The 12553-nt window shown below is 41.2% G+C and overlaps 1 protein-coding gene across 9 annotated transcripts in view; it reads left to right on the top strand.

Moving 5' to 3' along the window:
- Positions 1-12553, top strand: part of NEB (nebulin) — a 234736-nt gene that overhangs the window by 157058 nt on the left and 65125 nt on the right. For all 9 annotated transcript variants that reach the window (XM_087435203.1, XM_087435204.1, XM_087435201.1 and 6 more), the window contains 6 exons: positions 5942-6049; positions 8221-8334; positions 8651-8848; positions 9177-9281; positions 9940-10044; positions 11152-11259. In XM_087435203.1, coding sequence (XP_087291329.1) covers positions 5942-6049; positions 8221-8334; positions 8651-8848; positions 9177-9281; positions 9940-10044; positions 11152-11259 — 738 coding nt within the window. The remainder of the gene's footprint in view (positions 1-5941; positions 6050-8220; positions 8335-8650; positions 8849-9176; positions 9282-9939; positions 10045-11151; positions 11260-12553) is intronic.

Below are 12553 nucleotides of genomic sequence, written 5' to 3'. Positions count from 1 at the left end.
GAAGATTGTATGATTCTAGGAATTTATCCATTTCTTCCAGATTGTCGAATTGGTTGGCATATAGCTTTTCATAGTGTTCTCTTATAATCTTTTGTATTTCTGAGGTGTCTGTTGTAATTTCTCCTCTTTCATTTCTGATTTTACTTATTTGTGCCTTCTCTCTTTTTTTCTTGGTGAGTATAGCTAAAGGTTTGTCAATTTTGTTGATCTTTTCAAAGAACCAGCTCTCGGTTTTATTAATTTTTTCTATTGTTTTTTTAGTCTCTATTTCATTTATCTCTGCTCTGATTTTTATTATTTCCCTTCTTCGACTGATTTTGGGCTTTGTTTGTTCTTCTTTTTCCAATTCCTTTAGGTGCATTGTTAGATTATTTATTTGAGATTTTTCTTTTTTGTTGAGATAGGCCTGTATCGCTATAAACTTCCCTCTTAGAACCACTTTTGCTGTATCGCATAAATTCTGGCATGTCGTATTTTCATTTTCATTTGTCTCCAGGTATTTTTTGATTTCTTCTTTGATTTCTTCATTGACCCAGTCGTTTTTCAGTAGCATTTTGTTTAATCTCCACGTATTTGTGGCTTTTCTGATTTTCTTCCTGTAGTTGATTTCCAGTTTCATACCGTTGTGGTCAGAAAAGATGCTTGGTATTATTTCAATCTTCTTAAATTTATGGAGACTTGTTTTGTGGCCTAATATGTGATCAATCCTGGCGAATGTTCCATGTGCATTTGAAAAGAACGTGTATTCTTTGGTTTTTGGATGGAATGCTCTGTATATATCTACTAGGTCCATCTGTTCTAGTGTGTCATTTAAGGCCAATGTTTCCTTATTGATCTTCTGTTTGGATGATCTATCCATTGCTGTAAGTGGAGTGTTCAAGTCCCCTACTATTATTGTGTTACTGTCTATTTTTCTTTTTATGTCTGTTAATAATTGCTTTATATATTTAGGTGCACCTACATTGGGTGCGTAGATATTTACAAGTGTTGTTCCCTTGATCATTATGTAATGCCCTTCTTTGTCTCTTTTTACAGTTTTTGTTTTAAAGTCTATTTTGTCTGATATGAGTACTGATACCCCAGCTTTCTTTTCATTGCCATTTGCGTGGAGTATGTTTTTCCATCCCTTCACTTTTAGTTTGTGAGTGTCTTTAGGTCTGAAGTGTGTCTCTTGTATGCAGCATATATATGGGTCTTGGTGTTTTATCCAATCAGCCACCCTATGCCTTTTAATTGGGGCATTTAGTCCATTGACGTTTAAAGTAGCTATTGATAAGTATGTACTTACTGCCATTTTTTAACTTTTTTTCTCAGTGTTTTAGTAGTCCTTCTCTGTTCCTTTCTCCTTCTATACAGAATTGATGGTCTCTTTAGTTTGATGTCTGTCTGAAAGCTCCTCTTTAACTCCCCTCCTCCCACATTTTATGTTTTTGATATCATATCTAACCTCTTTTTTGTGCATTTGTATCCATTGCCTTCTTATCATGGAAATAGATAATTTTTTCTATTTGTGGTCTTCTCTTTTCCCCTTAAATCAGTCCCTTTAACATTTCTTGTAGCACTGGTTTCTTGGTGACAAACTCCTTTAATTTTTGCTTGTCTGGGATTTTTTTGATCTCTCCTTCCATTTTGAATGATAATCTTGCTGGGTAGAGTATTCTTGGCTGTAAGTTTTTTCCTTTTAGCACTTTAAATATATTGAGCCCCTCTCTTCTAGCCTGTAAGGTTTCTGCTGAGAAGTCAGCTGATGGCCTTATGGGTTTCCTTTGTATGTAACTTGACATTCTCTTGCGGCTTTTAGGATTCTCTCTTTATCTTTAATTCTGGACATTTTTATTATGATGTGTCTTGGTGTGGGCCTCTTTGGGTTTATCTTGTTTGGGGCTCTCTGTGCTTCCTGTACCTGGATGTCTGCTTCCTTCCTTAGGTTAGGGAAGTTTTCATCTATTATTTCTCGAAATAGATTCTCTGCCCCTTTGTCTTGCTCTTCTCCTTCCGGGACACCTATAACACGGATGTTAGCGTGCTTGATGTTGTCCCAGAGGTCCCTTAGACTGTCCTCACTCTTTTTAATTCTTTTCTCTTTTACCTGTTCAGTTTGGGTAATTTCTTCTAGTCTTTCGTCCAGCTCGCAGATCCGTTCTTCTGTATCCTCTACTCTGCTTTTGAGTCCCTCTAGTGAATTTTTCACTTCCAGTATCGTATTCTTCATTTCTGTTTGGTTCTTTTTTATATCTTCCATTTCTTTGTTGACATTCTCACTGAGTTCATCTATTCTTCTCCCCACATCAGTGAGCATCCTTAACACTCTTAGTTTGAACTCTCTGTCAGGTAGGTTGCTCATTTCTGTTTCACTTAGTTCCTTTTCTGGGGTTTTGTCCTGTTCCCTTACTTGGAATGTATTCCTTTGCCTCCTCATTTTGCCTCTTTCCCTGTGCTTGTGTCTATGTATTAGATAGGTCAGCTACGTCTCCTGCTCTTGGATAGGTGACCTTATACAAGTGATGCCTTGTATAAGGTCACCTTATACAAGGAGGCCTGCAGTGTGCTTCCCTCAGTTCTCAATGTCCAGGGGTGACCCCTATGTTGGCTACGTGTGTCCTTCTGTTGTGGCCTGTTTGCTCTCCCTATATGCGCCCAGGTAGGCTGAGTTATGCTCCTGGTCAGCTATTGTAATGCTCAGCTGTTTGTAGTTGTTGTGGGCCCTTCAGTCTCTTTATTGTGTGTGGGGAGCCCCAGCACAGTTGGCTGCAAGTTCTAATACATTTGTGTTGCAGTATTTCTTTTAAGTGAGTAGGCCCCCAGCGTGGCAGGTTGTTAGGCTCAGGGCCTTACAATCGCCATAAGCCTCCAGCCTTTAGGTCTCTTGTCAGCTCTCTGAGGATTGCAGCTGAATGGGGCTGGCCTCAGGCACGAGAGCACCCAATTGTTTCAGGCTTTGGAAGGTGGGGCGAACCCCCCATGTGGGTCTTTGAGAAGCACAAGTCTGCTGCAGCTGACAAGCCCTGCCATCTACAGGTCCACACACACAGCCAACACAATCCTGCCCAGTGTGCGTGCCCCGACCTCCCGAAGTGGACCCAGTCTCTCCACAGCGGGAGCCCCACACACTCCACCACCACCTCACACTCTCCACCCGCTCCTTCTGCACGCCCTGCCCCACTGAAGTTGGCTCAGTTGCCAGGCTTCAGAGAATCCAGTCACCAATCTATGCAGGCCCACAAGTTGCCTGAGGGCTTGTTGTTGAGTGGGGCCAGTCTCTAGGGTGGGCTGCCCGCGCTGGCTGAGCTGGATTAAATCTGTACTCTAGTGGGTGGGGCAGACCTGGGCTAGCAGGCCTCAGGGAGAACTCCAATGGCGTCTGTGTCAGCACGCCCACACCAGGCCACAACAATGGCCGCCGCCAATGTTTCAGTCCCTGGAGAGGTCTCACCTCTCACTGAGATGCACTCAGGGCCTATCAGTTGAGTCTCTTTTCACCAAAGCACTATGCACCTTTCTTTCCGGTGATTTTAGGATGCTTTCTGAGACGGGTGAGTTTGCGCGTGGGCCCTTTAAGAGTCGGTTTTAATTTCTTTGTGAACCAGGTTTTCTGGGGGTACTCCCCAATGTTTTAGTAGCAGGCAAAGTCAGATATTATGCCACTCGTCTCGCTTGTGCTGGGTCCACAAAATGCCCAAAGCGGGGGCACTCCCTGGCTCAGGGCCCCACCCCTCCAGGGAGGCTGTGTACCCGTGGGCTGCTCCCAGGCAGCCCTGAGGCGCTGCGGCTTGTGAAGGCGGAGTTTTTCCTCTCCAGAAGGGAGTTTCTGCCTCTTTCACCTCAATTAGGATTGTCCTTTGTTGCAGGAGTTCCTCTTATCCAGTTTTCAGTTCTGTCTCAGGGGTAATTTTTCCACGACTAGTTGTAAATTGGCTGTGTCCGCGGGAGGAGATGAGTTCAGAGTCTGCCTACGCCGCCATCTTGACTTCTCCCCCTCCCTTTGTTATTAATAAATATCTTGGAGGAGATCCTTTGGGACTATGCAAATATTGTTTCTCCTCAAACTTTGTCTCACGTATTTAGCATCCATTGATGGATTTTGTCTGCAACAATTATTACTGTGGAATATACCGACTGGTGATTTCTCTTTCCCTCATTCCTTCTACATTTATTAATTGGAATTCTTCTGCAAGGAAAAACTATTGCTTCCCCACCATTTGTTTATTTGTGTATTTATTTATAGCAGTATAGACTTAGGGATATATATTTTATTCTATGGGATATAGTCTAATACTATTGTTGTTTATTTTGTTGCTAAATTGTTTCTGCTTTGACCTTTGGGATCTCTTTCAGAGTGGGTCGTGTGTCCCCTTGACATACCCCATCATTGTGTTTTTTGAGCACTTCCTTACTTTCTGGCGCCACAAGATGCTCGAGGCTCATCTTGTATTTTCCCTGCTCTAGACCTGGAATCAACCACCTCTCCAAGGAGTCCTGGTTGATTTATTAAAGAATGGTATTTCAAAACCAAATCTAAGCATTAGGTGTGCTCGTTGCTACCGAGGTATCATTGCTTCTAGACCCTTTAAGTGGACAGAGCTTGGGAAACATATGTACATCCACTAACCTGTGTATGCATACATATCTATATTTATTTCTCTACTTACCTAACTATATCTATATTTTAAAACCATGAGTTCATACTGATGCCTCCAATGCAATTCAACACCACAGAGTTCATTCCAAACTTCTACCTTTCCTTATTCTTCCAACTTATAACTTTTTTTTTTTCTTTCCAATGAAAAGCCTGGATCATTATCTGTAATATATTTACTTATTTGTTCAACTTTTGTATGCACGTAAAATATTTTTCAGAATTGCTAACCCATACCCCTGTGAGAAACAAATTTACTAACTAGAGTATAGTATTTTGTATAGTTATTTTTATCCATACCCTTAGAATATCCAGTCAAGATACTATTTTCCAAAAGAACTTAAATTATTTTCTACCCCACTTCCTTCAGTTTAGTCTTGTTAAGCATTTGTAATATAATTAGACTTATTTGTTACAGTTTGTATTCCATTTTAGTCCCCTCCCCCATTCTGACTGATTGTTTTAATTTACACACAGTAAATTTCACACTTTGTGGTATCTAGTACTATGGCTTTTGACAAATGCATAGTGTCATGTATTCACCACCACAGTCAAGATACAAAAAAGTTCTATATCACCCCAAAATTTCCCTGTTGCTGTCTGTCTCCTCTCCCCCTCATCTGCAGAGATGTTTTCTGTCCCTATGGTTTTACCTTTTCTACAACGTCATGTAAATGGAATTATATAGTATGTAGCTACTAGGTCTGGCTTCTTTCTCTTGGCAAAATGCATTTATATATTACGTTGCTGTGTAAATCAGTAGTTTATTCTTTTTATTGCAGAATGGTATTCCACTGCATGGATGTACCACAGTTTCTTTATCCCTTCACAGTTAAAGAACATCTGAGTTGTTTCTGGTTTTTGACAATTATGAATAAAGCTACTATATACATTTGCATATAGGTTTTTGTATGTACCTAAATAATAAATTCCTAGGAATGGCAACATTTTTTGAGCTCCCACTAGCTACCAAAAAGGTAAGGAAGGATAAACAGATTTTTTTTTAAGTTAGTGGTTTTCATCCTCCAGGAATTCCTAGACCTATGGGGAACGAATATGGCATCAAAAACTCTAATAACTGTCAAACTGGGACAAATACTATGATAAACAACAAAACAACGGACTGTGAAATTATGGTCGTGGCATTAAACCAGTTATTCATTTAGGAGTACTTGAATCCTACAGAGTGAGAAGATCTGTGGGTTGTTAGGGAGTGTCTAAGAAGGACAGAAGCAGAGGAAAAATCCATTCCTGAAAAATAACCAGAACGCATTTTTCTGTATTCACGATTTTTAACCCCTACAGAACCTGTATAAGGAGGCCTGGGATAAAGTGAAAGCCACCAGCTACATCCTGCCTTCCAACACCTTGTCCCTGACACACGCCAAGAACCAGAAGCATATGGCCAGCATTGTAAGTCAAGTATAAATCTGCCAGCCTTCCTACCCACCCTCTGCCTTCCCCTGTTCTCCACTCCAGGAATTTTTCCGGCTGATTCATACGTTGCCCAGAAGTACTCCCCGCACTTCCAAAGGGGTATACCAGCAAGTAACTCTAGAGGCCCAGTCATCATCAAGTCTGTGCACTTGACTTCTTCCTCTCAAGGGCCCTGAAGTCCAGAAAGAATCACAAACACTTGCAATAAGGACACAGATGTGATCTTTGAGGCTGCCTACAGACAACATGGATACATATACCCTGTTTTAGCCAGAGGCGGGAATAGATAGATGTTCCACACAAAATAGACTCTTTTGCAATAGAATTATGTGGCCTTTAGTACAAAAATAAACTAGTGAATGTGAAAACTAGTTATTACACCATCCCCAAATAAATGATTAAAAAATAAATAATCTTTATAGCTATGAAATATAAAAATTTAAAAATCTTTTGAAATTCTACTTTTTTAAAGCAGAACTTTTCTTAGATATGGACATAATTGTAAAAAAAATCCTAAATCACATGAGTTGTTTAAATATAGTATAAAGTCTTATGACCTTTAACGGTTTATGTCTAGAATATTCTTAAGTAAAACCTTTTATTATAAAATTTCCCCTAACCTTCACTGATGTTCTAATAAACCCAGTTCTCTTTCAGAAACTTGACATCATTTAGAGACATTTACCTCTTAATTATGAACATTTTATATCATATTTTAGACCAGTACTTCTCAAACCTTTTTTATGACCAAGACCCATGGAGAGAAATTTATTTTACATTGCAAGTCAACACACATTCACACACACTGACGTATACACACACCCCTGAAGTTTATGAGTTCCTTCTGACATAACGTTTTACAGAAGAGTACTTAACAGCTACACTTAAAGACAATGGACTCTAAGTATTTCAATTCTATTCTATTTATTTAAAATGATAGCGATCTAGTAAATTGACTTCACTACCCTCTCCTGGGCCTAGAGATGCATAATTTAGAAAAAGACTTTGTTAGATAATACATGGAATTAATTTAATTTTTAGCTGGAGGAAAAACTAATACATATGATTTTGCCCAGCCCCAACTGTATTTGGAAGACTGCAAACAGACTAGCCCACAGGAGCAAGCTTTTCATTGGGGAGAGAAGTTTTGTAGATAGGATTTAGAAAGCTCAGCAGAGACTTTTTCCTTTAGTCCTGAGAAAAGTCATAGAGGCAAGATTCCTGGCAAGTTGTTCTTGGAATGAGGCAAAACAGAGCAATTAACCCCTTAAAAGGAAGATTCCAACCATAGTTTAAAACAAAAAAAGATGACTTTGAATACTATCTTCTTTGTAACTGAGGTATTGGCTGGGTGTTAGGAGCATATGAACTAACTTTCCGGAAAATTCTGATGAGAATTTTGGTTGGTTTCCAGTCAGTGAAGGTCTTTACTGGAATTCTTACACAAATACCCTCATCTCCCCTTTTTTTACTGAGATGTGGGCCTCTGAGTTGTGAGAGAATTGTTATTTTTTTCATGTGCTAGGAGATTGGATCTCAGTCTCCTTAAGAGCCTTACTTCCTAGTTCATGAAATCATGGATTATTAATTAATAGGCAATATGACTTAAGAACTAAAAGTTGGCTTTCCCACAGAAGTTAGTTGCATTGTATTTTTGGAAAAGCTTGTAGAAACTGAAATTCAAGGACTGTGTCTCTAAAGCATCAGGCTTTTCAGTTATTAAAAACAGAGAAATTCCTGAGCACATTTTTCAGCTTTCACTTATGGCTAAGAAAAACAATGCCATTATCGCCAAAGAGATTATTTTAAAAATTATGTAATCTTTAAAAAGTTAATTGTAGTAGCAGTAGAAGTACTAGTATTGGTATAGGAGTTTTAAAAACAGTAACTAAAATTTTATAGCTCTCTACAGTTTAGAAAGTACTGTCTGATATAGTTTGATTTAATCCTCAGGATAACCCTGTGGCAGGTGCAACGCTATACCCCTACCTCTGTGCACAGATGAGGAAACGAGCTCAGAGAAGTGCCGACCCCAAGTCTCTGGGTCTCAGAGTCGGGTCCTTCCAATTAAGGCTCATGCTCTTTTAACAATGTAGATCCAGTACTCTCCAAAACTATGTTTCTTCCTTTGTGCTTTCTCTCTATAGGTCAAATATCGAGAAGAATATGAAAAATTCAAAGCTCTTTATACTTTGCCAAAAAGTGTTGAAGATGATCCGAATACAGCGCGGTGCCTCAGAGTCGGCAAGTTGAACATTGACGTAAGTAATCTCAAAGGGCTTACTTCAAATTGAAGCCAAGTAATGGAGCCATCTATTCTAACTCAGAACATTTTCTAGTAACGCATATGGCACTCACCATGCATATGTGAAGACGCTAAGTGTGATTTCAGCCCATGCTGCTTCCCCTGCCCCCATGAATCTGTAGAAAGTGTCAGAAAATTCCAATCCCCACCATGCCCCAACTGATTGCTGTAAGTTGGCTACCCTGACTTCTGTGGTATACAAGAAAGGCATGCATTGCCATGACACCTTGCACGATTTGCTGTATAACAGACATGTTATTTTACCTTCACAGCGCCTGTACAGATCAGTTTATGAAAAGAACAAGATGAAAATCCACATCGTGCCCGACATGGTAGAGATGGTTACTGCCAAGGATTCTCAAAAGAAAGTCAGTGAGATTGATTATCGCCTACACCTCCATGAGTGGATTTGCCACCCTGACTTGCAAGTCAACAGTCACGTCAGGAAAGTCACAGATCAGATCAGCGACGTAAGCTCATTACTTATGAAGGTCCTCCCACCCCGAGCGCACATGCCTACCCTGAAGAGAAGCGGACTCACCTATTTCTTCACCTCAGCCTTCTTCCAGTATTGCTTTCCTATATACCCATGGATCCTAATGGAATTCAGAGCTGTCCCTGAAAGCAGGGCTCTGTGTGTGCCCATGTTTCCATAGCACCCTCGGCCTCATTGCATAATGCCTTTTGCTTTTCATTACACAAAGTCATCTTGGGTCCAGAGGGTGTCCATGTCTTTGGTGTTAAAGTTAGAGTCAAGTTTCATTTTTCTGACCCTCTCCATCTGTTGCAATCCTCTAGATTGTGTATAAGGATGACCTCAACTGGCTGAAAGGCATTGGTTGCTACGTCTGGGACACTCCTGAAATTCTCCATGCCAAACATGCTTATGATCTACGCAATGATGTGAGTTTGCCCTGTTTTGTTTTGTTTTTTTTTTTAAGTGTGTATCCTTCTCTACATAGTCTAGAGTCAAGGAGAGAGTATGGACATTGTCATAGACCAGCTGTGTCTTAAGTGGTGTTGAGGATGGCTGAGCTGGAGAAAGATGCTAAGGAATAGAGAGCAGCCATTTCTCAGTAATACATTTGATATTCCTATTAAGCAATGAATGCAGTTGAGCTGTCCCATTGTGTTCTGGGAGAGAAGAGACTCCTGGCTTTTCTCTCCACCTTTTGGACTGTTTTGCATATATTAATGAGCACATAATTCTCATTATAGGAAAATCTCTTTTGTTAGGAGTTTGTGATGCTATAGACGGGATCTATTTGTAAAGAGAGAATTTGCTAAGCAAATTAACACTGAAATCAGTATTTCAGTAAGAAAGCTTAAACTTTCCTAGAAGAACAGTTGGTTGTCAAGCCTCCTAGAAGACACTAGAAGCTTTATATGACTATAAGCCTTGATTACAGCTGATTGTTATAAAATTCAAATGCATCCTGGTCTGTTGAATAAGTGTTAGTGAATGTAAATGCCATGACTTAAAAGCAACCAAACCCTCTGTGAAACCAGTAATTTCTAACATAATGAATGGTCTAACACAGGCTTATGTTCTTCTCGGCAGATCAAATACAAAGAGCACGTGCGGAAAACGAGGAACGACTACAAGTTGGTCACTGATACTCCAGTCTACGTGCAGGCTGTCAAAAGTGGGAAACAACTAAGTGATGTAAGTGCCCACTGCGGACAGTGATAAAGACAGGGCCACGGCGCAAGCAGAAGTAGCAAAAACGAAAGACTGGGCAGTGCCAGGCCTTTTCTAACTGGGAAACCAGAGTTGGTGCCTTAGAAAGTACTTAAGATTTGCTCTTGTTTCCTAAAACCTGATGTGGTCAATCAGTTCCCCGGGGTGGAGTTGTAAGTGATCTAAGTCTATGAAATACTTGACATTTTTGAGCTTCTTTGCTTTTTTGTGTGTGTGTGTGAGGAAGATTAGCCCGGAGCTAACATCTGTTGCGAATCCTCCTCTGTTTTGCTGAGGAAGATTGGCCCGGGGCTAACACCTGTGCCCGTTTTCCTCTACTGTATATAGGTCACCCCACAGCATGGCTTGATAAGCGGTGCGTCGGTGCGCACTCGGGATCCAAACCCCGAGAACCCCGGGCCGCCCGAGCATGCGCACTTAACAACTACACCCCTGGGCCGGCCCCCCAAAGTTGCTTTTTGTATCCTGTGTCAAGAGCAACAGTTTATGACTCCCTGTCTAGGCCTTCTAATAAATTAGAGCTAACTATGGCAGGATGAGAAAGAAGCAGGCTCTGAAGTTAGAGACGTGGGTGGAGTCCAGCCTCGACCACACCTTGTCTGTGAGGCTTGGGGAACTCGCTTAGTCCTCTGAGGCTCAGCGTTCTCACGTGTGCAGTGGGGAAGGGGACGGAAGGCACCCACTGTAATGCCTGACACAGCGCAAGCAGAACAGGCACAAAGCTGCTCTTCTTTTGTTAGCCCCACAGGTTAATAAGTAAATATTCAATCCCACCAGTGAGTTGGAGCGTTGAAACCTGTTGTTTTGGGACTCGTAAAGGTAAAATGCCCACTCTTCATCGTCTTATCCCTGAGCAGACTCTTCCACTGATTTCTCACTGTGGGGTCCGCAGCCTGGTTCTGATCCTGTTGGACCAGGCACAATAATATATCAGATGGAGTTCTCTAGGCAGAGGGAAGCAGATTACCTTTTTTTTTGTGTAAGAGAGACATGGGTTTTCATTTACTTTGCTTCTTTCTAACAATGCTGCTGCAGTCTGAATCCACTCACTCAGCTTCTCTCTTCACCTAGGCTGTCTACCACTATGACTACGTGCACAGTGTCAGAGGCAAAGTGGCTCCAACTACGAAAACCGTGGATCTGGACCGGGCCCTTCACGCATACAAGCTCCAGAGTGAGGTGAGCAGTGAGAACTGGACAGAGTGACCAGCAGAAATGCGGGACGCCGCCTGAGAGGGCCAGGCCATGGGCCTCTGTAGAAACGACCTCGGCTTGAGCATCTTCTCAGCCTGACCTTGTACATTGTAAATGCAAAACAAAATGCAAAACAGCGCGTAGACTGTCTTTTCTCTTGGCTGGCGGGGTCCTCTTATCCAGCAAGCAAGCAATGGGCATTTTTATTTTTTTAATTTTATTTATTTTGTGAGGAAGACTAGCCCTGAGCTAACATCCGATGCCGGTCCTCCTCTGTTTTTGCTGAGGAAGATTGGCCCTGGGCTAACGTCCATGCCCATCTTCCTCCACTTTATATGGGACGCCACCACAGCATGGCTTGCCAAGCAGTGCGTCGGTGCACGCCCGGGATCTGAACCTGCGGGCCAGCCCCAAGCAATGGGCATTTTTAGAGCAATGTTGACAAGTTACAAAGATGAGGGCCAATCTGTTATCTCTGTTCTCAAAAAGCTTAAGATCAAGATGGCAAAGACAAGGCATATAATCATAAAAGACTATTAACAATAAGAGATAAAGCTAGAAATTGCTGTTGGAATTGAGAAGAGAAAGAAACTAGATTCCACTCTCATATTTAATGTCTCTGTTCTGGGTTACCTGGTGGTGCTACTTTGGTCTCAACCTTTAATGCTACTCTCCTATTCTGAATGTTAACAGTAATTTGGTTTTTCATATTTTAAATACTATTCTTACTCTTGTAGCTCCCCTGAGAGACTATTTAAGGTCACAGAGAGAAACTCCTTTCCCCCTTCTGCCAGAAATATGAGCATCCTGACCTCTTCATAGCCTGACACCAAGACACTGTGTTTATGAGGCGGGTGGGATTCCAAAGATGTGCCTTATAATTATGGCTGTCTCAGGGACTGGTGATGGCTTAAATATCACCTAAGGTTGGGGTTAACGACAGAGGTGACACTTGGCTGCCTGCTTTCTATACTTTTCCCAAATTTTTGCTCGATGCCATGTAGTCAACTGGGCGTATGTTCAGAAGCATAGAAGAATTATTTTCTATAAGCCCCTTCACTCATTGCTCTCTTTTTCAAAGACAATAGGTTAAGAGTAATCTGATTCATTGCTGGACTCTTAGAACTTAATTTCTTCCTGAAATCAATTCAGTGAGCATAGGTATCATTATAAGCATAATACTTATATAAGCATAAGTAACATTAAGCACCTAATTGAACATCTTATGTGAGCCAGATATGACTTGTTTAACTTGGATCGGTTATGTGATGTAGATGTC

Source organism: Ceratotherium simum, chromosome 9 (assembly GCF_057802395.1).
Source record: "Ceratotherium simum simum isolate JZ-2026a chromosome 9, ASM5780239v1, whole genome shotgun sequence".
NCBI lineage: Eukaryota > Metazoa > Chordata > Mammalia > Perissodactyla > Rhinocerotidae > Ceratotherium > Ceratotherium simum.
Note: the sequence above shows the minus strand (reverse complement) of the source record. Positions and strands in the feature narration are given on the sequence as shown.